The sequence below is a fragment of the Cervus elaphus genome, chromosome 6, assembly GCF_910594005.1.
Source record: "Cervus elaphus chromosome 6, mCerEla1.1, whole genome shotgun sequence".
Taxonomy (NCBI): Eukaryota; Metazoa; Chordata; class Mammalia; order Artiodactyla; family Cervidae; genus Cervus; species Cervus elaphus.
In genome coordinates this window covers 630,122-655,540 of record NC_057820.1, presented here as the reverse complement: position 1 = coordinate 655,540, position 25,419 = coordinate 630,122, and the positions used below count along the sequence as shown (strand labels likewise).

The following is a 25,419-nucleotide window of genomic DNA, read 5'->3' as shown; positions in this document are numbered from 1 at the left end:
CCCATGTCCAGAGCACTTTGACCTTGGGGCCTGGCGACCTCCCACCCTGGAGAGCCCTGCTGACCCTCGAGTGCCAGGCCCCCTCGGGAGTTCTGGAACGAAGCACAGGTCGCTCGCTGGGGCTGGAGGTGGGGGTGTGGGGGAGGTCGGATTTACATCCACTTCGGCCACACACCTGGCCGCTGCCAGGGACCACCTCCACCGCCCCGGTCTCGGGCAAGCCGCCCCGCCCAGGCCTCTGCCCTCATTGGCCCCTGGATCTCAAGCACAAGGGCCAGTTATCTCAGAGGAACCCTCCGGGGGCGGCTCCGCTGCCTCCCCCGACCTCGTGGCCGCAAGGAGCCCAAAGGACCCTTAAACCCCTGGTTCGCAGGCGCCGCTCGCTCGGCGGCCGGCGTGTGGGTGCGGGATGGAAACACGAGGGAGGGTGCACGAGGGGCTCAGCGGGCTCCAGGCCGGGGGGCCGCGGCGTGAGTGCGCCCGGGCGGAGCCCGCGGGGAGGCCGCTGGGAGGCCGGCAGGTGCGGCCGGCGGGGCGGGGCGAGGAGCCGGGTCCGGGGGGCGGGCGGGGCGGGCGGGCGCGGCCTGCAGCCGCCCGCGTGGTCTGCGCGGCGCCCGCGCCTGGAAACAGGAGGCCGCCGCGCCGGAAGCCCCGCCCGCGCGCGCGCCCTGTCCCCGCCCGGTGGAGCGGCTGCTGGCGCGGCGCGGCGGCTCGGCACGGCGGCGCCCGGGCGCAGGCTAGCGGGCGGAGCGGCGGACGGCGCCCAGGCCGCGCCACGCGCCGGGCTCGCGGCGGAGCGCGTCGGACTGGTCGAGGCCCGCGGCCGCCCGCGCCTTTCCATGGGCAGCTCGCACTTGCTCAACAAGGGCCTGCCGCTCGGTAAGGCCGCGCGCGCGCATTTCCGGCCGCGGGGGCGGGGCGGGGCGGGGCGGGGCCGCGGGGGCGGGCGGGGCGGGCGCGGGAGCCGGCTTTGTGTGCGAGTGCGCGTGCGCGCCGGCGTCCGCGCGCCGGGGGCCGGGGCCGCGGGGGGCGCCGTGCGCATGCGCAGGCTGCTGCGTGCGAGTTGGCCGCCGCTCCGCCCGGCGGTGCCGCCGTGCGCGTGCGCGTGCTGCTGCGCGCGTGTGCGCGCCGGCGTCCGGGGGGGGCGGGGCCGGGGTCAGGGGCGCCGTGCGCGTGCGCGTGCTGCTGTGCGCGAGTGCGCGTGCGCCACCGCCCCGCCCGCCCGCGCAGGTGACACAAAGGGGTGCGGGGCCCTCAGGACCGTCGCGGCTGGGACTCCGCGCCCAAGGCGCGGGCCCTGTTGGCCTGTCCGCCCTGTGGTCCCGGCTGGCGGGGTTCCTGCCAGCGAGACTCCGCAGGGAGGCCGGGCGCGCCGGTAGCCCCTAGTCCTCTAGGGCCGGGCCGTCCGGGGCTCTGCGCCCGTGGGCGATGCGGACCCGCTGTTGAAACGTCTGACTTGATGAGGCGGCGGGGGGCGCCGTGCCGGTCACCGGCGGAGGTGACACCCGCCCCTGGCCCGTGTCCGTCCGTGACCGGATGGTTGTGGCCGCGTCCGTCTCACCCTGTCCCCCCTTGCTTTGTCAAGTGTGGGGGGCAGGCACCCTCCGTGCCCGGGCGGCGCCCCGAGCCTGCGACCGGGGGACGGCCCGCGGTGGTGCTTTGCTGGCCGCCGCGCTCCGCCCCCGTCGGGTCGGGCCGTGTCCACCTGTCGCGCCCCCCGAGCAGGTCTAGCTCCCGGCCGGGGTCCCCTCGCGGTGGGGGCGCGTCCGGTCGGCAGCGGAGGGGCCGCCCCCGCGGCTTCCCGCGCCCCCGCCCTGCCCCCGGGAGCCCGCAGACCGGGCCCCGGGCTGCGAGGTCTGTGGACGCAGGAGAAGCCGCGGGTCCGGGCAGGGCTCCCTCTGGCCGGTTCCTGGCCGGTTCCTGCCCGCCTAGGGGCCCGTCGGCCCTGGGCTTGCCGGGAAGGCGGCCTGTGGCGGGCAGCCTCTGAGCCGGGGAGCTTGGCGGACAGCCTCCTTTCCGGTGATGATCTTCTCTGTGGTTGGTTAGGACAGGCTCGCTGTCGGGACGTGCGATGGGATTGGTTTTCTTCCGAGTCCGCCCTGAGGAGTGATACCACCCCTCCTGCTTCTCTGCATGACTGGACAGTTGGGTCTGCACATGAGGGGTCCAGAGTGGGGTCTGCAGGTCCTATCCCATGCGGGCACCTTCTCCCTCTCCAGGACCCCCTTTCCCCACCCCGTCTCACGTGTGTGTATGCAGAGACGGATACTCAGGAGAAAGCCTGTTTCCAGCAGTGTGGACGCTTGGGGTGCCCTGTGGGTCAGCATCCCTGAGCCTCTGGACGAGTGGCCGCAGCGGGCAGGAGCATTGGCCTGGCCCTCAGGGCACACGCGCTGAGCCCCTGACCGGTGCACAGTCGTGGACTCCTGGCGCTCCTGTGTCATGGCTGTACAGTGGGGATGGAGCGTGAGAAGTGGGGTCACGTGACTGAGCGGGTGCCACCTGTCAGATGGAGGGGCAGGGCGGGGGACGGGGAGGGTGCTAGGGCCTGAGGGGCAGAGGGCAGGGGGCAAGCTCAGGGTCAGGGTCTCTGGAGTGCAGCACTGTCTCTCTGGAAGGCAGGAAGGTGACCTTCGGAGTCACGGTTTGCATCACAATGAACCTGCCCCCCCCACCCCGTGTTCTTTGATGTGGATGAAGTTCTTCCTGGGACTGTGAGCAGCTTGAAGGTAGCAGGACACTTGCACACAGGTGGGCACGGGGGAAGGTGGTGGAAGAGGTGAACTCGCGTGGGGAAGAGTCTTCGTGACGCACTCACGCCTCTTATCATGGCTTTTATCTGGCACATGTACACCTTTTGGTTTCTGAGGAGTTGAGAGGACACTGTGGTGTGAGGCTGACTCTGGCGGGTGGTCCTGCTGCGGGTGCTGTGAAGCCCTGCGTGCCCGGGGGGCCCCTGACCTTGGCTGCAGGGGCTCGGCACCCACCAGAGGCAGACCTGGCCTGTCGGTATGGCCAGAGCCCTGCCCAGACGGCTGTGCTGGCGGTGGGGGTGGGCTGGAGAAGGCCTGGCTGCTGCTGGCGCGCAGACAGCGACGGGCGGGCCGGGGGCCTCGGTGTGTCAGAGCTGTGGCTGATGGTCCGCCAAAGGGCACGTCCTGACCGATGGGCCGGCTTCGCAGAGGAGGATGGGGAGGTGCCAGGGGCAACGATGCGCGCATTTCCTGCTGCTGAGGCGTGGGCACGGGACTGCGGTGACCAGGGAGCCACAGTGTGCAGGCCGGAGGCCTGGTGGAGCGTGGGGGGGCGCGGGGCCAGGGAGATGGCCGGCGGACTGGACTTGGGACCAGGGACCCTGTTCGTGGCTACAGAGTTTGGAGCTTGAGTTTGAGGAGGCAGTTCCTGGGGCTGGAGAGGAAGCAGGGGCTGTTTCGTGGTGAGCTGTGGGTGTGTTTACTTTGCAGTGCTCGGTAGCACTGCACCAGGAGGTGTGAGCCAGCCCGCGACCCTGACCTGGTGCTGTGGGAGCGGTGAGGCCTAGGGCCGGGTTCTCAGGAACCCTAGGTGTCCTGCAGATGCAGGGATGTGCTGTGATCAGTCTGGAGGCTCAGCGACTCCGGTGACCCTGGAGTCTGCCAGCCACAGCCCTGGTCCCTCCTAGAGCAGCCGCACCCTGGGGACTGTGCCCGAGGACGCAGCTCAGGGCGTGGTGGCTGGGGTGGGGCGGGGCAGAGTGGCCGTCCAGCGGGGCGCCGCGCGACCAGCGTGTGGAGCCAGGCAGGAGTGAGCGCAAGACGGTGCAGGGTGTCTGTCCCCCACACAGCTCCCCGCTGTCGGCATCGCCCCTCAGCATGGCTGTCAAGTCGCAGCCTGAGTCCCCTGCCATCCTCTCTGGTCCCTTCCATTCCTCCATCCCCTTTTGCTGCTATGTGGTGTCGCTCCAGGGCACCATCTGCCTGTCCCAGGGTCTGGGAGGGGTGTCAAGGTGGCTGTCTGCTGGGCCTTCAACAGTGCCCTCCGTCCTGTTGGGCCCAAGCTAGGCAGCGGCTGGTGTGGACGTCCCCTCGGCCCCGCGGGTTCAGTCATCACCCTCTCCCAGCATTTGCCTGGGAGCCGGGGGAGCTCAGGGCCGTGTCTGGCTCTCGGGGGGCTTCCTCTCTCACCGGCCGCTGCGTCCCCTGCCTCTCACCGTGCCGCTGGATGCAGGCTTGCGCGCCGGGCACTGCCCCCGGGATTGGCTCCTGGCCCCCGTGGCCACGCCGCCCGCGCGCCTGTCCTCTGTCTTCTGCTGCGGGGCCAGTGCCGTCCCTGCGTCAGGCTGGTCATCAGAAGTCCCTCCCTCCCCACGTGCTTACCGAGTGCCCCCAGCAGCCCCGCCCGGCAGAGCCTGTGTCCTGCTCTCAGGGCCCCAAAGATCAGCTGGCACCTGCGCCCATCCCTGAGCAAAACCAGAGAGGGCAGGAGGGGACCAGGGAGGCTGGGGGGGGGTGGTGAGACTGGGAGGAAAAGGAGAGCGAAGTCTAGTGGGGAGGCTGCGGCCCAGCAGGTGCGGCCCCTCCCCCCAGCAGGTGCGGCCCCTCCCCCAAGCAGGTGTGCCTGTCTCCCTGCCCCCACCCCTCCCCCGGGCACACCCACCCCGAGCGCCCACAGCACCTCCGCGGTCAGCAGGTGCAGGGAGTGAGGGGGAGGGGGCTGGGCCCTGTACCCAGGGCCCTGGGTCTGGGGCTGACCAGGACGGCGTGTGGGTACCTGGGAACCCGGGGCTGTCATGAGGTGACCCGCCTGCCCCTCGGCTGCCCCGCCACTGAGGGGACAGAGCCTCTGCCTTGGCAGGTGCCCTGGCTGTCAGTCGCTTGCCACCCAGATGGCCCTTCCCCACGGTCACTGGAGTCACCCTGGGGGCATGGGGCATCCCCATCGCCTCTGTCCCCAGAGTTTCTTTGCAAGGAGCCAGCTGTGCATCCCACCTCCAGACAGGGCCCAGTTTCTGGAGAGGGTGAGGGGCAGGTGTGTCTGGAATCTGCAGGGTGGGGGACCTCTGGCCATGACCCCTTCCCCTGAGTGTCACTCCTACCCCTGCTCCCCTGGCGGGGAGGGGTGCAGACCCCCGTGGCTCTCCTGAGATGGGCGGGCGGAGAGCAGGAGCCCCTGAGACTCGTCCAGTCAGGGTGGGGTCGGGGGCCTGGCAGGACAGCCCTGCACCCACAGGGGGTGTGGGACGTGTCTTGGTGCCACGCGCGGGGCCATGCCTGCTGGCTTCGCTCCCTGCAGGCGTCCTCCATCCTCTTTAAAAGGGCGCCGTTTCCCCGGAGGCCAGGGGGCTCCTGGCGGGGTGCACAGGGCGGGGTGACTGGGGGGCCCTGAGGCTAACTGCTGGTCTGCCCCGGGCGTGACTGCGACCCCCAGCCTGTCCCTGCGGCCCTGTGTTGGGCTGTCCCGTCAGTATCCTGAGCTCTGAGGTCACTTATGGGTGCTGTTTGCCTGTTTCTGGAAACCAGGTGGGGCTTAGCGTTTTCACCCCACGAGCGTGCCCAGCGCTAGCCTGGAAGTTTTTCTCGACCATGGTCTTGCATTATTTCCAGCGCGATTGGACAGTCGAATCCCCAAGTTTCGGCCGCTGAAAGCTGCCATCCTGCCCACAGGGTCCTGGGGCCAGCACGGAGCAGACTTGCGTGGTCCACCGGAGGGCGCCTCCGGTCTGCGTCGGGCCTTAGCTCTGCCCGGGGCTCTCCGCCTGTCCAGATTGGCGCCCGAGCCCACAGTGGGTGGACACCCCTGCCCCGCCGGGAGGGACGTGCCAGCCCCTTCAGGCTGCTCAGCACAGCAGGGCTTCCTTTTGAGGCCGTTTTCACTGCGGGTGGGCTGGCGGTGGGCACAAGAGCCCAGGGTCCCGGCTGCCGCAGCAGGGCCAGGAGAGCACTGCGTGGGGCCTTGCTTGAGGGGCGGAGCCCGGCCCTCGGTGGGTGGGATGCAGGTGACTGGGGGCCCACTAGTGACCGTGTAGGCCCATCGGGCACCCCCCGCTTCCTGGTTTCTCTGGGGTTTAGGGAGGAGGCTGGGGGAAGCCTCCTGGCAGACGGCTGGCTGTAACCCCCCTGGAGTCCCACCACCTGCACACGCGGGTCTCTGTGGGCAGAGGCAGCACACAGGCTGGCTCGACTCGGCCGTGCGGAGGTGACCGCTGTGTCTGCCCCATGCCGCCCCTGCAGTCTGGCTGGCTGAGTGTCCTGAGTGCCCTCTCCCGGCCCTGCCTGTCGGAGCACGGGGTGGGGCAGGGGGCCATCGCAGCCGGCAGAACACCCCCTGCCCCTGGTTGTGATACCATCATTGGGCGTGAAGCTGAGGCCCCAAGGCAGCTCTGCTGAGCCTGGGACACCCCAAGGGGGGCCAGCATCCCTGGCAGCCAGCTTGCCACCTGGCTGGGCACCCCCCCACCCGTCCCTGTCCCCGAGCACCTCCTGAGAGGCTGAGGCCCGGAGGCCTGGGGGCTGGCGGTGAGGTTGCGGTGGTTCTTTGGGGTGGTGTCCTGTCCGGGGCCGTGTCTGTGGTACTGGGGGGATACCTGCTGTCTGACAGCTGATTGAGGACAGTTTTCACGGAGTGAAGTTAAGGCAGAGGAGCATCGCCGTTTGCACCACGGAAACACCGATTTCCCGTGTTTTGTGGTTTCAGAGAGGAGCGCGGCTGCTCTATGTGAGGGGAAGCCAGCGTGTGTCTCAGGCTCAGGTAGCACGGCCCTGGGGCACCGAGTCCTTTCACGATGGGGCTGCCGTCCAGTATGCGGGGATGGGACCTGGACCCAAGGCATCGTGACCCCCACTTGTGGGCATGTGGCAGGTGGCACGCAGGACCCAGGTGCAGGGGGGCTTCAATCCATGCGGCCACGTGGGGGTGACCCCCAGGCCACATGGGAGCTGGTGATGGGAGCGGCTTGGCTGCTGGACACCCGTCAAGTGGTGGGCCCAGAGGGGAGCAGGCTGCCGACGGAGGGGCTGTTGACAGTGGGTGGCCCCTGTGCCACGTCCTGGGTTCGTGGCCTGGCCGGCTGGCCAGGACTTCTTGGGAGGGGCTGGATCAGGACGGACTCGGGCACACCCAAGGTGTGGGTCGTGACTGGTCGTCCTGCCCTCAGAAGGGCTGTGCGCAGATGGGAGGTGGGGGTGGGGGGCCTCTGGATGTCACTGTCCGCGGGGCCTGGAACCTGTGGGGCCGGCCTCGTGCGGCCCGCCACAGCTGTACAGCCTGGGGCAGGGTGAGAAGGCCTGGGTTCGTGGCCTGGCCGACTGGCCAGGACTTGTTGGGAGGGGCCGGATCAGGAAGGGCCTTTCCTGGTGGCTGGTGTGAGGGGGATGGGCGCCTACGGTCCACCCCATGCTGGGGGTGGCCTCACCCTGAGAAAGTGGGACGGGGGCTGGGCGGTCTACGCTCACCCCCATCCCCTGATCCTCAGCCCACATCCCCGATGGTGTGTGACCCGCGTGCAGGCCCCATCATGGCCCAGCCATGCCCCTTGGGCAGGGGCGTCTTGCCCCCTGGAGCTGTTTGGGGAAGGCCGCGCCTGAATCCAGCCCAAGCCGCAGGACACTACCCAAGGGGGCCGATGTGCACACTGGCCTGGGGAACCCCCACCTCCAGCTGTGAGGGGGGTGTCCAGGTCGGGGTATGCACCCCGGGGGCTCTCCCCAGCAATCTCCATGGAAGCCCAGTCTGCTTGCCCCATCCCAGGCCCAGGAAGCGATGGGCCCCATGAGACAGAAGCTTCCAGAACTGGCCACAGACCTGCTCCCTGAGCCATCCACCCTCCACCCCTCCCAGCTCATGCACAGGGTGACGTCCGGGGGGGTCCCGGGCATGTGGATGCGACCTTCGGGGTGAGCCTCTAGCCTCTGAGTCCTGGCCGTGGCCGGCCGGTCGCTCCCACGCCAGGTGCTGCCTGGTGCCGCGGGTCGAGGCCGCGGGGACCAGGCTCGGGGGTCCAGTTGGGTCTCAGGAGTGCTTAACGTGTCTCTTGTGTTTGATTTTTAGTCAGACTTTGACCCGGTGCGGGCTTCGGTGGTCGCCGTGGACGGGCGCCTAGGCGCTTTGGTTCGAGACAATTAAAGACGTGGGATGAGGACGCAGTGACAGGCCACGGTCCTGCCAGGGGATTCTGAAGACAGCCGCTTTGAGCCGTTGAATTCATGGTCGTGGGAGCCGCGCCCATACTGAGAGATGGCAGGTTGGTTCGGGCTCGGGAACGTGAGGCTGCCCAAGGAGGAGGAGCCGCCCCCAGTCACCGAGTGCGTGGGGTCAGGCCAGGGACGCCCCAGGGGCCCTCACCTTGGCCTTGGGCTTTGCTTCTGGTGAGGGCCCCGGGGGAGGTGCCGGCCAGGCTGCAGGAGGGAGCAGGCTTCTCGGGGCTTGCCCGCAGACTCGCTGTGGCCGGGGGTCACTGCCACCCCGGCCCTACCGGGCCGTGTCCTCTGGCGGGGCTCCCGTCCACGTGCACCCCGATCGGTGTCTGGCGGGGCTCCCGTCCGCGTGCTCCCCGATCGGTGTCCTCTGGCAGGGCTCCCGTCTGCGTGCCCTGCCAGCTGGTTCACTCAAGGCTCCGCCAGCGCCTTCTGGCTAAAAGGCCCCTGGACCCGAGGGCGTGGTTCTCGGGGCTGCGTAGGTCGGGGTTTGAGAAGTTGAAGCTGAGCGCGGCTGTCGGTGGGCGTGTGTCATCCGTCGTGAGTGATGTTCCTCAGTGAGACATTCTGTTCTCCAGGGGAGCTGGAGAGACCAGGGCTGTGGTGACTGTGTCCCCCGCAGACGGAGGGGCCTGGCGCTCTGCTGGGGGTGCGGGGTTGGGGTCCGACGCAGGCCGTGGAAGCGGCCGCCTCGCGTGTCTGCCTGGGCCTCAGGCGGAAGGAGGGAGTTTCTGACAGCCGTTCCCGGGCTTGTTTCGGGAGGGGAGGCGCTCAGGCTGCTTTCCCGCGTCTTAACGCTCTGCTGCTTTTGCTGTTTCCTGCTTTTCAGACCTGCGGGCAGAGGTGGTTCTGGCTGCAGCCGGCTGAGTCCCTCTCGGGTTCGGGGCAGTGACGCTGCAGCCTGGGCTGAAAGAGAAACATGAGGCGCGCCCGCGAGACGCCACGGTCCAGCCTGCGTGTCTGACGCTGGCTGGAGTGCAGGGGGCCTGGGGCTGTGTTCCCTGGGGCCCTGATTTGCGGTGGGGGCGTCACCGCCGTCAGCAGCCCCTCAGGTGGCAGTGAGCTGTAGCAACCACCCCTGGCTTTTAGTTTATTTTTGACAAAGATTCCAGCGGCTGGTTGCACAGAACTGGAAGTCCTCGGGATGGGCTGCATCATGTCCGCGCTGGGTGGGCTGAGGTCCCAGCAGGGAGCTGAGCGTCTGGCACTGTCGTTGCAGGCGTCCGACCTCCGATCATGAATGGGCCCATGCACCCCCGGCCCCTGGTGGCGCTGCTGGACGGCCGGGACTGCACGGTGGAGATGCCCATCCTGAAGGACGTGGCCACGGTGGCCTTTTGTGACGCGCAGTCCACACAGGAGATCCATGAGAAGGTACGGCGGGCAGGCGGGCGGGGAGCAGGCACCTCCCGGCCTGTCGGGAGGCGTGGGGACGTCTCCGTTGTAAACAGTTCTTCCCCAGAAAGTGGCCCCTGGGGCTCAGCTGCGGTGGGCGGTGCTGGCAGGGGGTGGGGTCTCCCCCCCACCCCACACTGATGACAGTGGCGGTGGTCGCCGGGACGCCCTGATCTGTGCCGTGTGGTTGCAACTCTCACGAGTCGAGTCCTGGAAGCTCCAGGCTCCCCGGGATGGGAGTACGTTAATCTGGTTTCTGTCTATAGTAACAGCCGACCAGACTTCAGAACCGCCTTTCCCCTGAGTCAGTTGAGGAAGCTGGAGAGCCCACAGGGTTGGGAGAGGCCCAGATGCTGCAGGGAGAACAGGCGGTGCTCAGCCCGCGCCTGCCAGGCCGGGACACCTGTTGGGCTGGAAGTGGCTGCTGAGAGGCTGGGTGGCTTTGGCACCTCATGGGCCAGCGAACATGGAACCCTGCTGGATCCCAGCTCTGGGCTGGGCTACTGAAGAAAGGCTGTGCTGGAACCAGACCTGCCCTCACGTGTCCACATCTGGCCTGGACCACCCACAGCAAGCCTTGAATGTGGATGATAGAGGCCCCCACCCTGTGCCTGGGAGGCCGGCAGGAGGAAGAGGATGGTTCTCTGTGGGGAGAGGCCGTCAGCCTGGGCCCCAGTCATCGTGCAGATCACGGGCTAGTGCGATGCCCAGCACACAGACGAAGATTACTGGGCCGCAGAGGAGGAAAGAACTGAGCGAGGGCATCCGGCTCAGACAGTAAAGCGTCCGCCCACAACGCAGGAAGCCCAGGGTCAATCCCTGGGTCAGGAAGATCTCCCGGGGAAGGGAATGGCAACCCACTCCAGGACTCTTGCCTGGAGAATCCCATGGACAGAGGAGCCTGGCGGGCTACAGTTCATGGGGCCACAGAGTCAGACTCAACTGAGCGACTAACACTTTCACTTTCACTTTTTGGTCTTCCCAGATGGCATTAGTCGTAAAGAATCCGCCTGCCAGTGCAGGAGGCGTTAAGAGACACGGGTTTAATCCCTGGGTCAGGAAGATCCCCTGGAGAAGGGAATGGCAACCCACTCCAGTATTCTTGACCGGAGAATCCCATGGACAGAGGCTGCAGTCCATAGGGTTGCAAAGAATCAGACACAACTGAGTGAATTAAAAGAACCCGAGTGAAAGCAGAGACAGAGTCGGGATAGGGACCCCACGAGGCCAGCAGGGCGGTTGCTGCCACGGCCACGACGTGGAGACCGGGCCTGAGCACTCAGGAGGGGCCGAGAGCAGAAGAGGTGTGGGGAGGACCTAGAGCTGAGACAGCAGCGCTGACGTGAGAGAGAGCAGACTTGCCGGCCACCTGGGCAGCCGTGGGTGGGAAGGCGGCCGGCCGTGGGTAGGGGCTCCGGGTGAGGGCCCGAGGCGGGAGCTAGCTTCCCGCGGGAACCTCAGGGACCCAGGGCGGAGACGGGCCAGGAACAGAGCTGACAGGGTGGCAGACATCAGGTGAGAGGGGGCGGCGGCCCCCGGAGCTCAGGTGGGTGGGCCCCCAAGCAGAGCAGGCCCGGGCCGCCTGCCTGGCGGGCCAACAGCTGGTCTGTCTCCTCGAGAAGCAAGCCCCATGTCCACACGGACCTGCCCGAGAGCCCCCAGCGGCTGGCTTTGTGCCTCGTGGCTGGAACCAGAGGGAGCCGGGCTGCCTTCAGCCCAGGGCCCCGGGCCTGTGGTGCCCACTCGGCCAGGAGAAGGAAGAGCGAGCCGGGCGCTGGCCTCGGCCGGCAGGGGCGGCTAGTCATCACCCTGGCCTGCCTCCGTGACTGGGAGGCCGAGGTGCCGGGTTCACGTGCTGACGGGAGGGTGTTCTCTCTGTGGCGACGGCAGTCCTGTGTGGAGGCGGCGGCTCCTCCGGTAGAAAGTGACCTGTGGGCAGCTTCCTGTGAGTCTTAGCTGTTTCACACTGAAAAGATATGTTTAGAAAAACCAATAGAGATAAAAAAGAGATAATACAGGTAGAAGTTTTAAAAAATCATAAGCAGCTCTTCCCTAGTGGTCCAGTGGTTAAGATCTGCCTGCCAGTACGGGGGACACAGGTTCAGCCCCTGGTTCGGGAAGGTCCCACATGCGTGGGAGCCCGCGCACCACTCCCGGAGAACAGCCCGTTCGCTGCCACCAGAGAGAGCCCACACACAGCAGCAGAGACCCAGCACAGCCGAGAGTGAGTCACCCCATCAAACCTAAAACTGTGAGCAATGTTAAAGCAAGTTTTGCCAATGAATTGGAAACCTAAGATAAAACGTGTCTTCTAAAATTGTAAGTTACCAAAACTATTTCAACCAGTTACTATAAAACCCAAATAAGCTACTCAGTAGGCCCCTGGGCAGGGGCAGGGCCCTCAGCTCCACAGCGAGCTCTGCCCACCCCTCAGCCCCTCCAGGCAGGCGGCAACCCCCACCAACCAGCCCTCTACATCCTGAAACCCACGGGAGCCACGCCAAGGCCTCGCCTGTCCGAGAAGAGGCAGAAGAAGTGTCCGGGGAACAGAACCTTCTGCTTCAGACAGAAGAGATGTTAGGACCATGTGACGTGCCCTTAAGCCTGAGGGACGCCTGACTACAGTGCGCAGGACACAGTGAGAAACGAGGCCCAGGAGAGCCAGAGGAGCTCTTGGAAACTAAATACAGGAGCGAAAGATTGACATTTTAGCAGGAAGCTTGGAAGACGTCGTCCTGGGAAGCCCAGAGGGAAGGTGGAAGCAATGAGGAACATGGAGAGACGCAGACTGCCCGGGGCGCCAGGCCCTGTGCAGCCACCCCTGGGGGCTCCTGTTTCTGCCCCCTACTTTGAGCCAGGGGTGCCCAGGTGCCCCAGTCCTGCCGGGGGCTGCAGCCTGCGTGTGCAGAGCCACCGTTCCTCTTCCTGCCGGCCTGGGTGGCAGCTGCCAACACAGCCGCGGGTGACGCTGGTCTGATGTCTGGGTCGGGAAGATCCCCTGGAGAAAGGAGCGGCCACCCACTCCAGTGCTCGTTTGCGAGGTCCCGTGGACAGAGGAGCCTGGCGGGCCACAGTGCAGGGGCCGCAGAGTTGAGCACAGCCCAGCAGCAACCAGATGTGACGGCTGGAGCCTGGGCAGCCACCCAGACCTTGAAGGGAAGCTATGGGGAGCCTGGGAACAGCAGGGCGGCAAGACAGAAGTCCAGGACCCCAATGGCTATGGAGCTTACGGGGTCCCTAGACCACCTGGCTGCAAGGCACTGGGGAAACACCAGCTTGTCTTTATAGCTGGTTGGATGTTGGACATTTTCACCACAACGTGAGAGAAACTTCAGAGCTGAATGGAGGCTCCCATGTTCCCACCATGAGCCCAGGACAAGTGTGAGGGGCCCCCGGAGGCCCTGGTTCAGGGTTCAGGCTTCACCAGCACCAGGGTGGGGGACGAGAACCAAAGTGGCCCCAGGCGGGTGTGCTGATCCTGGGAGAAGGGTTTCAGCTGGGATTGCTCCCCCCTCCCTGGCACACGGACCCTGAAGGGGCGTCTCGCCCCTTGGCCGCTCCCTCTGAAGCTCTTAGGGGAAAGTCAGGCCCCCATGAGGTGGAGGTGGCCATGGAAGAGGGAGGCCTCGGGTCCCGTTGAGGGCTGGGCCAGCTGGGAAAGACAGGCGTGCTCGGGGGGGTGGGGGTCACAGGGCTCCAGTGGGGACCTCGTCAGCGGAGTCCCAGCACGGACGTGCCGAGGCCGCGTGAGGCAGGACTTAAAGTGCAGGGAAACTCAGAGCAAGCTGTGCCGGTGGGGGCCCCACTCGGGGACCTGAGGGACGCTGGTTAGCGCCCCGTGCATGTGCCACACCTGGGAGTGAGAGGCGTGTCCACAGGGGCCGTCCCCCTCCCCACCCCAGCCAAAACCAAGTGCGGCCGCTCTGCAGGTCACGTGTGGAAAGGAGGGGCCGTCTGGCTGTGAGGCAGTCCAGCAGTCTCCCCACAAAACAAATCACACAGAACAGGGAAGAAAGGGGGGTGATGGAGGGGTGCCGCAGTGCACACACTGCGGGATTAGCAGCAAACAGACCCCTCAGCGGGCAGGACTGAGACAGTCCCAGCGGAGAGCAGGCGACAGGGGTGTGGACAAAGCCCAGCAGCCTGCAGGAGCAGGTGACCCGTCCCCACCCTGGGGGCTCACGGACACCGGGGCAGCTCCCCTCGTGCTTATCTGGTGGTGCTCCGGCAGGCCCCCGAGAATCTGGGCTGCAGTCTTCAGCCCACCGTCCTTCCACCTAGGCTGTCGTCCAGAAACCCCTGGGGCCATCTGGGAGTCAGCCCTGAGCCTCACTGAGGGTTTGTGCACACACGTGTGTGCGTGCATGTCTCTGTGCATGCGTCTGTGCACATGTGTGTCTCTGTGTGCAGGCGTCCATATGTGTGCGTGTGTACATGTGTGTATGCATGTGTTTCTGTGGGCAGGTGTCTGTGTGTCTGCGTGCATCTGTGTGTGTGTGTCTCTGTGCAGGCGTCCGTATGTGTGCGTGTGTACACGTGTGTGCGTGTCTCTGTGTGCGTGCATATATGTTTCTGCGTGCAGGTGTCCGTATGTGTGCGCACGTCTGTGTGCGCGTGCATCTGTGTATACACACATGTGTATGCATGTGTTTCTGTGGGCAGACGTCTGTGTGTGTGTGTCTGCGTGCAGGTGTCCATGTGTGTGCATGTACACACGTGTGTGCGTGTGAGATGCTAGGAGGGGAGCCTCGAGGTGAGGAGATGCCTAGCCCCCAGCCATGCCCTGGCCACTTCTGGGCTGGTGCCCGGTGAGCGGCCTCTGGGCCCCGCCTCTCCCAGTGCCTGGCCAGGCAGGCCTGTTAGCCCCCGTGGATTTGACATCGAGTCGGTGATGAGCTGGTCACACAGCAGGTGGAGGTTGGTGGGAGTGGACCCTGGGAGGTCGAGGGCATACCCGGGAGTGTTGTGGCCACTTTGCAACCAGGAAAAGGGTCACAAGGAACCAACAGGAGCGGGGCCCAGGGCCTGGATGGGGTGCAGTGGCCCTGTGGTGGGCTCGCCCTGAGGTTGGTGCACTGTGGGGCTGCCCTGGGAGGCGTCCGGGCTCCCTCCTGAGAACGCTGCACCTAGGACTGGTTCCAGGGATGCTTGGTAGGAAAAGGACCAGGAGTGGAAAAAGGGATTAACCCATAACCGTATGTGGGTGAGCCATACCAGTAGTTCAGTTCAGTTCAGTCGCTCAGTCGTGTCCGACTCTTTGTGACCGCATGGACTGCAGCATGCCAGGCCTCCCTGTCCGTCACCAAGTCCCAGAGTGTACCCAAACCCATGTCCATTGAGTTGGTGATGCCATTCAACCATCTCATCCTCTGTCGTCCCCTTCTCCTCCCACCTTCAATCTTTCCCAGCATCAGGGTCTTTTCAAATGAGTCAGTTCTTCGCATCAGGTGGCCAAAGTATTGGAGCTTCAGCTTCAACATCAGTCCTTCCAGTGAACACCCAGGACTGATTTCCTTTAGGGTTGCCTGGTTGTATTCCCTTGCAGTTGAAGAACTCTCAAGACTCTTCTCCAACACCACAGTTCAAAAGCATCACTTCTGCACTCAGCTTGCTTTATAGTCCAACTCTCACATCCATACATGACCACTGGGAAAACCATAGCCTTGGCTAGATGCACCTTTGTCGGCAAACTAACGTCTCTGCTTTTTAATGTGCGGTCTAAAGTTAAAGCTAAAATCACGGTGCCCATTGGCGTGTGCCTCACGCGGCACACGTGGCGTCGGGACTGCCAGGTGCTGGGTGGGTGGTACTGAGGGGCGGACGTGCCCGGGGCGGCAACAGCAGGGCCAGAGCCCGAAGAGGTTTGCGGGGAGCCACCTGTCACCTCAGGGAGACGAGTGGACACATGGGGAGCTGCACGGTCTCCCAACTTGAGAACCTTCCAGACAGCCCCAGACCATGCCTGCTGCCTCGCAGCCCAGGACGCTCAAGGGCCCCTTCCCACCCCGCCTGCCTCAGCCCACCCCCCGACACACCCCCCTGTCTCAGCTGTGGGCCACATGCGTCCCGCTGTCCAGGCCAGGCCAGGCTTCACGCGGGGCCTCCCCTCCTGACGCTGGCAGCCATGTGTCTGCCTCTCCGGTTCCAGCATCCACCTGCCCACAGTGGGCACTGACCTCTGTCCACACACAGCCTGCCCCCAGCCCTGGGGGCCTCCTCACAGGCTGGCCACACGGCGCAGGGCGGCTGGAGGGGCCTTCCTGGGGACCTGCTGGCTGAGCCCGCCCCCTCGCCATCCATCCCGCCCCGGCCGCATGCCCTACCCCATGCCCCTGCCCACCCCACGTGCTCCCCCAACCCCTCTGCTTCTGATGCCCGCCCACTGCCTCATGCCGTGCTCACCAGGCCTGCGTCTGACCCCCTCCTAGGAGGCCGGGGCAGCTGTCAGGACTCGGCATGGTCCCGTCGGCCCATTCGTGTCCCGGGGCTGGGATCCCTGGGTCCTCTGAGCAGGGAGGGCCTGAGCTAGTCTGGCGGCACCTGTCTGCTCCCTGCAGGACCAGGCCCCTGACCCTCTGCCCTGCTGATGGCCGTCTCTGCCTTGGACCTTTCTCCCCCTGGGGGGTGTCCTCTGGGCCCCGTTGGCCAGTAGAATGGGAAGGAAGGCCACACCAGCCTCAAGGAAACTGCATTCTGGGGGGCCCCGTGACCGTAGGAGAGATGAGCCCAGGGCTGTTGCCTGTCTGAGAGGCTGCTGGCTCCTGCCTGGGGTCCCCCCCTCAGCACCTGCACCCCACGCTAGCCGCATCTGCCATGGGCCAGCTGCTGCCTCAGCCCTGTGCTGCCCCGGGAGTCCAGCAGCCTCCACCCCACGGGGGAGCCCAGGTCAGCACAGGACACTCGGTCCAGAGAGGGGCGGGTGGCCGACAGTCCCACGGGTTCCCCATGGCCTCTGAGTCGTGGATTGTACCGGCCCGTTAGGGAGGGATAGACCAGGTCCCCAGCTGCGGCAGGTCCTGGAGTCCATGATGCGTTGGCTCCAGGTGGCCCAGCTCCAGGGCCCCGCCCTTGGGTCCCTGGCTGTTCTGAGCACATCCGGAGTGGACCCTCGTCCCGGGCTCTGGGCTGTGGCCCCAACCCCAGCCAGACATGTCTCGCTGGTGGCCTGGTGCTAGCAGCGGCGGCAGGGTGGGTCGGGCCGTGCACGCACGCAGGTAGAGGCTTTGCATGGGCTGCAGCCACGGGCAGACCCCATGGGTGGGGAGGTCTGTGCACCAGGCTCTTAGGAGACCCTGGCAGCTATCTGCTTACATGGGTTTCACCTGGGGCGGCCCTGCTGAGATGCACACGTTCTCCCTGCAAGCATCCTGAGCCCCCTTGGATGGGGCGATGCTCCACAGGGCACAGAGACGGAGCTTTCAGGCCCCTCGCGGGGTCTGCGCTGGCCAGGCCAGCCTCTTGGCCAAGCGCACATGAAACCTGTGCCCGCCCTCGACGCCCCCGACCCTTCTGGGGGGAGCGGCCTGTACGGTGACAGCGAGGGGGGGCCACGTCCGCCCGTCCCGGCGTGAAAGGGTGCTGTGCTCACTGCTGCGTGTTCACCGCCTGGGGGCTGGGGGCCACTGCCCGGGGGTCCCCGCGGTGGCTGCTCTTCGGGGAGCAGGTCGTGCGTGGCGGCATGGCTTCCCTCTCCATCGGGGGTGCTGGGGGTCTCGGGTCCTCCCAGTGCCCTCGTTTTCCATCTGTTGCAGCATCCGGTGCCCAGGGAGAGGGCAGCCCCCTCCCCACCTCCCTGTCAGTCAGGAGAGCCCTGTCCCCTCTGTAGACCCGGCAGGTGTCCTTGGCGTGTCTGCTGGGTCGCCGTCACCCTCGGGTCACGGCAGGGGCTCACACGGGGACCGGGCCGCCTCCCACCTGGACAGCCTGCTGTGCTCACGGGGCGCAGGCTGCTGGGGGCAGTGCCGGTCACCACGCTTCCCTTGCTGCAGGTCCTGAATGAGGCCGTGGGCGCGCTGATGTACCACACCATCACGCTGACCAGGGAGGACCTGGAGAAGTTCAAGGCCCTGCGGATAATCGTGCGCATCGGCAGTGGCTTCGACAACATCGACATCAAGTCAGCCGGGGACCTAGGTAGGCCGCTGGGGACCCTCCCCCACAGCCCTGCCTGCTGCCCCAGGCACGGCCTTGCTGCTTTCGGTCCCGTCCGTTGATTCTCAGCGCCTGCCCGCGCGGAGGGGGCTTGGGGCCTGGGGGCTGGCGCTCACGCGGCTGTCCACGTGTGGGCCCCGTGCCAGCTCCCCTCGGGCAGGTGCGGGCTGGCGGCACTGTCCCTCAGGAGGCCCGGGCCTTGGGCAGCGCGTCTGCCCTCCTGCGGTAGCCCCGGGACCCGGGCAGGGGCCTCCGTCCAGGGGCAGCCGACACGTCTGTGTCAGGGTTCTCACGTCCTTGTTCATGAGACGGCCGGGAAAGGAAGTGTATGTTGTGACTCAGGACGCATGGGAGTGTGTACACGCTGGTGTGCGTAGGGGGGGTGCCTGTGCTCATGTGCACACACTCTCGAGCACTTGTGTGTCTCACACCTGTGAAAACAGACTTACTTGGGCTCTGTCGGGGAGTTTCCTGCCGGCTGTGATGCTCAGGCCTCTCCTTTTCCTTTGTGTTGGTCACCACCTTGCGGGAGGTTAGGACTCACTCAGCCACGTCACCTGGTCACTGACAGCTCAGACCTGCAGAGTGAGAACCGCTTGCATTGTCAGCGGCCTTGCCTCTCAGGGTTCACCCTGCCTGTGCCTGTGGAGCTCTGTCACCCCAGTGTCCACCCCACGCAGTATCTCCTGTCCCCACGCGGCGTCCATGCACTGTATCTGGCAGTGTCCACCCCACTGTCGCCTGGCAGTCCAGGTGCTTTCTGAGCTGGCGTGTCCCTGGGCCTCATGCCTGCTGACGGAGCTGGGCCTCTGTGCCTCTCGATTTCACCAGCCGGGGCTCTGTCCTTCATCTAGGGACGTCTGGGCTGTGCTGGGTGGTCCTCCCCTCCAAAGCCCCGAGGGGCCTCCTGTCTGTTGGGTGGCCGGCCGCCTTGCTTCCGAGTCTGATGGGGACTCCAGCTCTTCTTGCTCAGTCTCCCGCGTACCCCCCACCCCGTCCTCCCTTGTGCTGAAGGGGCGGGGAGGCCGCTGCTTGGGGTGGAGTGGCCTGGTTGAGACCCGTTCCAGGAAGGTCCAGTGGCCTGTGGTCCAGGCGGGCAACCCCCCGCCACCCTGGCCTCTGTCATCCCCACCTTGTCTGCCTGCTGGACCCATGGGCAGCCTTCCCCCAGGGCAGGGGCAGGTACCTGCCTTGATCTGGCCTCCAGGCCAGGACATGTCCCTGGGGCCGCCCCCGGCGACGCCCAGGACCATCCCAGTGATGGCCCTGTGTGTCTCGCATCTCCAGGCATCGCCGTCTGCAATGTGCCGGCCGCATCTGTGGAGGAGACCGCCGACTCCACCATGTGCCACATCCTCAACCTGTACCGCAGGACCACGTGGCTGCACCAGGCGCTGCGGGAGGGCACGCGCGTCCAGAGTGTCGAGCAGATCCGGGAGGTGGCCTCCGGAGCCGCCAGGATCCGCGGGGAGACCCTGGGCGTCATCGGACTAGGTGCGCTGGCCTCCGCCCCGCAGGGGCCTGTGGACCGAGAGGCCGGCTGGGCTGTTGGCGGGTCCCCCACCTGGGATGTCTGTCCAGGCAGGGAGCAGCACTGGGTGGCCAGGTCTCTTAGCTGCCCCAGGAACAGCAGGCGGGGCCACACGCCCACCCGGGTGTTAAGTGCCCTTAGGGTCACACGAGCCCTGTGGGCGGGGTCACATGCCCCATGGGCGGGGTCACAGCTCCCTGTGGGCAGGGTCACGTGTGCCCCATGGGCAGGGTCACAGTGCTCTGGGAGGGGTCATTTGTGCCCTGTGGGTGGTGTCGTGAGTGGCTTGTGGGCATCCACTCTCCCAAAAGCTCAGGGCTGTCAGGTGGGGGCAAGGCGGCTGCCCTGAGTCCTGCCCGGGGTGGAGGGAGGCTGCTCGCTGTCTCCCTCGCTGGCTCTCGTGCCCTGCAGGCCGGCACCCTGAGCTCAGGTAGCAAACCAGGGAGCAGAGAGGTGCTGGGGTCAGAGGTGCTGGGGTGGGGCGGGCCTCGGGGGTTGGGGAAGCGGGGGAGGGCGAGTGTGGACAGAGTGGCCTGCCCTGCCTGGGGGCATAGCTCCTGTGCCCCCATCTGTGATCCCCAGGGTTCTCCACGGCAGAGGCCCCGCCTGTGCAGCCGTGGGGAGCTGCAGGGCAGAGACGCACCTGCGTTAGCTCAGATCAGGACCATGAAGTCTGAGGACGTGGGGATGTCCCACTCCTGATGTGACTTGCTGTCCTGCTGGACTGCTCATACAGACACCAGGGCTGGTCAGAGCCCCATAGCCACGCGAGCACCCTGCACCCAGCAACGGGGCCCCTGTGCCTGGAACCAGCCAGGGTGGGACCGGTGGGTCCACTCGGCGTGATTGATGGAGGAGGAGGAAGGGGTGCCGGGAGGGTGGGGCGGCTGGGTGTCTCTGGCCAGTGGGTTTGGGGCCACATCCTGTCTAGGCTGTGTTGGTGCAGACACCGCGGGGTGGTCAGGCCCTGGAGGCCGCATCCTCACAGGCTCCTGGTCGTCCTTGGAGGCTGTCAGAGCTGCCCTGGGGGCCGTGGCCCTGGCCGTCTGCTCCTGCCCTCCCTGCGCCCCTCTCGGGACCCCCAGAGCCTGTGTTCCGGTTCCCTCGGCCTGAAAGCAGAGCGGTGGCCCCGGGGGCGTGAGCTGAAGCAGGGATCTCTGGTACCCGTGTCACTTGCAGAGGCCAGGGTCGCAGCCGTGGTGGCTCCACCCTGAGGCGCTGCGTGCAGCTCCCGGGGACCCAGGAGCTGTGCAGTGGCAGCTGCCAGACACACAATTCCACTTTCCACGTTTGTTCATAAAAATGGAAGTCCTTTTTGGGCTTCCCTGGGTTTGAGGAGCCGGGTGCCTCAGTGAAGTGGCCGAGCAGGGCTCCTGGCCGCGCTGCCCGCCCGCAGAGTGAGAGGCTGCTCCAGCCCCGCGGTGCTGCCTGCGGCAGGTCCGCTGGGCTCCCGTGCTCCCCAGGCCCCGGCCCTTCTCCCTGAAGCCTCGTCCCCCACGCGCCCGCTGCCTGGCCTCTGAGCAGGAGCCCGGGTGACGCCCTCTCCCCCCAGGGCGTGTGGGGCAGGCGGTGGCGCTGCGGGCTAAGGCCTTCGGCTTCAACGTGCTCTTCTACGACCCCTACCTGGCGGACGGCACGGAGCGGGCGCTGGGGCTGCAGCGGGTCAGCACGCTGCAGGACCTGCTCTTCCACAGCGACTGTGTGACCCTGCACTGCGGCCTCAACGAGCACAACCACCACCTCATCAACGACTTCACGGTCAAGCAGGTCTGCGCCCCGGCACCGCGGGGGGCGGGGCGGGGGCGGGGCGGGGGCGGGGCCGGCCTGGGCCCCTCCCCGGCCCGGGCCTTTCAAGTGGCAGTGTGTACACAGGCCTCTGTGTTGTGAGCACGTGCAGTGCACACACCTGGGTGTGGGCAAGTTTGGATGACGGTGGCCCTCCACTTGTGTGCACATGTGTTGTATAGACATGTGTGTGCACATGGTTGTATAGATGTGTGTGTATACGTGTTTCTAAGCGTGTGCAGTCGCGCTTTGCATTTGTGTCTATCCACACGTGTATACATACAAACGCACATATGGTTGGGCTTCCCTTGTGGCTCAGCTGGTAAAGAATCTGCCTGCAGTGCGGGTGACCTGGTCCCTGGGTTGGAAAAATCCCCTGGAGAAGGGAAAGGCTACCCACTCCAGTATTCTGGTCTGGAGAATTCCATGGACTCTATAGTCCACGGGGTCACAAAGAGTCAGACACGACTGAGCGACTTTCACACACGTATGCGGACACATGCACATGTGGTTACATAGACTTCTGTGTGTGCACATGTGTGCGCGAGGGAGTGCATGCACATTCTTGTGTGCACACTTGGAGCCCTGACTGTTGTCTGCCCCAGGCCCCCAGCCCCATGGAGGGTGAGACCGGACACCGTTCCCACGTGCTGGGCTGGCCTCTGGGGGTCAGGGAGTTGGTCAGGCCGAGCAATCCGTGAGAACCAAGTGAGGCCTGAACAGACAGGAGCCTGCCAGGGAAGAGCCCTGTGCCCATGGACGGCCTCCTGAGCCCCTCGAAGTGGGGGGGGGGGCTGCCTTGGGGTGAAATCAGGGTCACAGGGAATGCCCCATCTGGAGCAGGGGGAGCCTCCTTCCCAGAACCAGCGAGGGGGCGCCTTCAGGCCCACCATCTGTTCTTCCCAGATGAGACAAGGGGCCTTCCTGGTGAACACGGCCCGGGGTGGCCTGGTGGACGAGAAGGCACTGGCCCAGGCCCTGAAGGAGGGGCGGATCCGCGGCGCGGCCCTGGACGTGCACGAGTCGGAGCCCTTCAGGTGCCTCCCGCCGACTCCTGGGGCCCCTGGCATGGTGCCCGCCCCGCTCGTGCCCGGCGCCGGCCTGGGTCTGGCCTGGGGGGGGGGGCGGCGATGCCCACACACAGTTTCCCGGCCCTGCCTTTGTGCAGCCTGAGGTTGGCTTAGGGTAAACCTTCCTCCAGGGCCAAGCCAGGCCTCAGCAGGAGGGGAGCTCAGCTGTGCGGGCCAGGACAGCCCGGGGTCCTGCACCTGGGGGAGGGGGAGGGCTGAGACCAGGGCCCCCTGCCAAGTGTCCGAGGCCGCAGGGCCCCAGGTGGCTGTGTGTAGACGCCCCGGCCGAGAGGCTGTCGGGCAGCAGGGCCCGGGGGGTCCTCACCCCTGGAGCCTGCAGGGGTGTTCAGGGGTCCAGGTCTGAGAGCTCAGTCACCTGCAGGGGGCTGGGCATGTCCCCAGTTGAGACCCTCCCCACTGCGGTCAGGGAGGGCCTGAGCAGATCTGACAGATTGAGGGAGGGGTGGGCTCCGGCCAAGATCAGGCTCTGACCTTTAGCCTCTGACCTCTGTGCAGCTTTAGCCAGGGCCCCTTGAAGGATGCGCCCAACCTGATCTGCACCCCGCATGCGGCCTGGTACAGCGAGCAGGCCTCCATCGAGATGCGTGAGGAGGCGGCCAGGGAGATCCGGAGAGCCATCACAGGTGGGCGGGTCGGGGCCGCGTCCGGCAGGGTGTGGGGCATGGGAGTCGGGGCGGCCCCAGGCTCTTGCAGGGGGCCACGTCTGTCTGCGGGCGGGGCCGTGGGGGCGGGGCACGGGGGGGGGGGGCCGTGGGCCGTGGGGGCGGGGCACGGGGGGGGGGGGGTGGGGCGCGGAAGGAGACGAGAGCCACCAGGGCCTGATGTTCCCACGCCGCAGACCCTGAACGCAGGGCCTCTTGGCGTCGCGTCTGTGATGCTCCTTCGCGGTCCTGGGGGCTCATGTGTCTTTCTGCCCACCTTTGAGGAGGTCTGCCGTGCGTGTGAGCGTCCTGGGTGGGCCCGTCAGCTCTGAAACGTCCGGTCTGAGCAGGCACCAGTGAGCTGAGGTCGCCCGCCCGAGGCTAGGGGTCCATGAGCTTCGAGGGGGACCCTGACCTGACAGGCGGGGCCCACTCTGCCTGAGGGCCTTGCGCCCGTGGGGGCGGCCCCGTCCCCGTCCGAGCACCCCTGGGTCCTGCTGGCTGCCAGACACAGGCCCCATCCTTCGCTCCCCGCATTTCCCAGGCCGGATCCCCGACAGCCTGAAGAACTGCGTCAACAAGGACCACCTTGCAGCCGCCACCCACTGGGCCAGCGTGGACCCCGCCGTGGTGCACCCCGAGCTCAACGGGGCCGCCTACAGGCAAGCGGGGCTCTGGGCCCCCTGGCCGTGGGCGGCTGGGGCATGCGCGCCGGAGCGGCCGGCAGCCTTCGGGGTGGTGGACGGGGCGCCGTCCTGGGTCTCGGCCGTATGGAGCGGGGCGGGGCTGGACGGGGCGCCCCCCGGGCTCACGCGCCGCCTCTTCCCCCAGCAGGTACCCCCCGGGCGTGGTGGGCGTGGCGCCCAGCGGCATCCCGGCTGCCGTGGAGGGCATCGTCCCCAGCGCGATGTCCCTGTCCCACGGCCTGCCTCCCGTCTCCCATCCTCCCCATGCCCCTTCTCCCGGCCAAACCGTCAAGCCCGAGGCGGATAGAGACCACGCGAGCGACCAGTTGTAGCCGGGCCGGAGCTCTGCAGCCGGGGCGCCAGCCAAGCCCTGGACAGGCGTGTGCGGCGCGGTGCCTGCGGTGGCCGGGTCTCTGGAGACGGGCCGGGCGCCAGGGCTGAGCTGGCGCCGCTGCCCGCGTCGACTGTAGTTGTCCCGTCCCGAGGGCCGGCCGCTCCCCGAGTCCTCCGCGTCCTCCGCGTCCTCGTTCAGCAGCAGAAGTTAGTAGTTCACTCTCCCCGAATGTCCTCGTCTGTGTACAGTCTCTAGAACATCACAGGTGTGTTTGCTCAGCTGTCGGCAGGAGAGCCGGGGCGGCCGCAGCGCTGCTCCCGGCCGTTCCTTCTGCGTGTGGAGCGCCCCAGACAGGCAGTTGGCAAACTTCTCAGGACAATGAATCCTTCCCGTTTTTCTTTTTACGCCACACAGTGCATTGTTTTTTCTACCTGCTTGTCTTATTTTTAGAATAATTTAGAAAAACAGAACCAAGGCTGTCTTTCCTAACTTTGGCATGAACCCCTTGTTTCCAACGAAGACGGCATCGCGAGGCAGCCGGGTGGAGCGCGCGGCCTCTCTCTGGCGCGGGTGCGGCGCCCGGCCCGCGGTGCTGTCCTGCTGATGTGGTAGGCTAGCAATATTTTGGTTAAAATCATGTTTGTGACCGTAACCATTTGTATGAATTATTTTAAAGAAATAAAAGTCCCAGAAAGAGCCGGCACGCCCAGCCTCTGTTTTAGCGGCTTTGTTTCATGGGGACACTGGCAGGGTCAGTCCTCTTCTCGGCCAGTGGGGGTGGCCTCGGAGCTGGACGGGCAGCTCTGGGGTGGTCCATGCTGGGCTCTGCTTCCTCTTGCTTCCGGAGCCGCTTGACCTTTGTGTCCTTACTGGAACCTGGGGGTCCTCACTGCTCTGTGTTCAGTGCCTCCCCCTCCCCCTCGGGGTCCTGAGCGACGGTGGAAGTGCAAGGTACACAAGCGGGGAGCACCTGAAGTAACCGAGCTGCTGGAGCAGCGGCTTAGGGGAAAACCGAGCAACTTAGTGTGAATTTTAGAAAATAATATAAAGGCTGGAATAAAGATATGTTTATTTGTATCTTAACTAGAAAACTATGAAAGCTAAAGTTTTAAGTCATAGGTGGGTGTACAAAATAAATATAAATTTGGAATTAATCAAATAGAACACAAACACAGTATCAAGCAATTCAACAGTTGGTTCTTTAAATTAGTAAAATTGTTACCTTCAGATAAAGGAAGAGAATAAGACAGCTACAATTAGGACCAGGACTCAAGAGGAGGTTGCTAAGCAGTTCCCAATGTCAATCAAATCACAGAGAATGTGATGAAAACTTTCTGATGCAAATTTGAGAACACTTGCTAAACCAACACAAAGTAAAAGATCTGAATTGCTCTATAACTTTCCAAGAAATTAAAAAACTTTCTCAAAGAAAATTACAAATGGCTTCAACCCTTAGTTCTAAAAAATACTTAAAAAGTAGAAAAAAACCATTGATTTCCAATTCACTTGAGAGAACAAAAAGGAGGTGCACTTTCCAATCATTTTGAGATTAACTTTCCAAATCCTTAGAGGAAAAAAGATAATCCAGCCTCATCTTAAGGAGTGAGCCAAGTGGGTGACCCCTATACCCTGAG

At 65.5% G+C, this 25,419-nt stretch overlaps 1 protein-coding gene across 6 annotated transcripts; it reads left to right on the top strand.

Annotated features, from left to right (window-relative positions):
• Nucleotides 1–685: 685 nt before the first annotated feature.
• Nucleotides 686–24,481, top strand: CTBP1 (C-terminal binding protein 1). Of its 6 annotated transcripts, none has more exons than XM_043905939.1 (10): nt 741–879; nt 8,026–8,218; nt 9,391–9,545; nt 17,555–17,699; nt 19,005–19,211; nt 20,801–21,015; nt 21,940–22,070; nt 22,620–22,747; nt 23,310–23,427; nt 23,597–24,481. In XM_043905939.1, the coding sequence occupies exons 2-10, from the start codon at nt 8,212–8,214 to the stop codon at nt 23,781–23,783; spliced, it is 1,293 nt and encodes a 430-aa protein (XP_043761874.1). In that variant the 5' UTR covers nt 741–879; nt 8,026–8,211; the 3' UTR covers nt 23,784–24,481. The 6 variants fall into 6 exon arrangements, with proteins under 6 accessions (XP_043761871.1, XP_043761870.1, XP_043761874.1 ...); XM_043905940.1 differs by having other exon boundaries at nt 751–879; nt 8,030–8,218; XM_043905937.1 differs by lacking the exon at nt 741–879 and adding an exon at nt 1,253–1,498.
• Nucleotides 24,482–25,419: the final 938 nt, after the last annotated feature.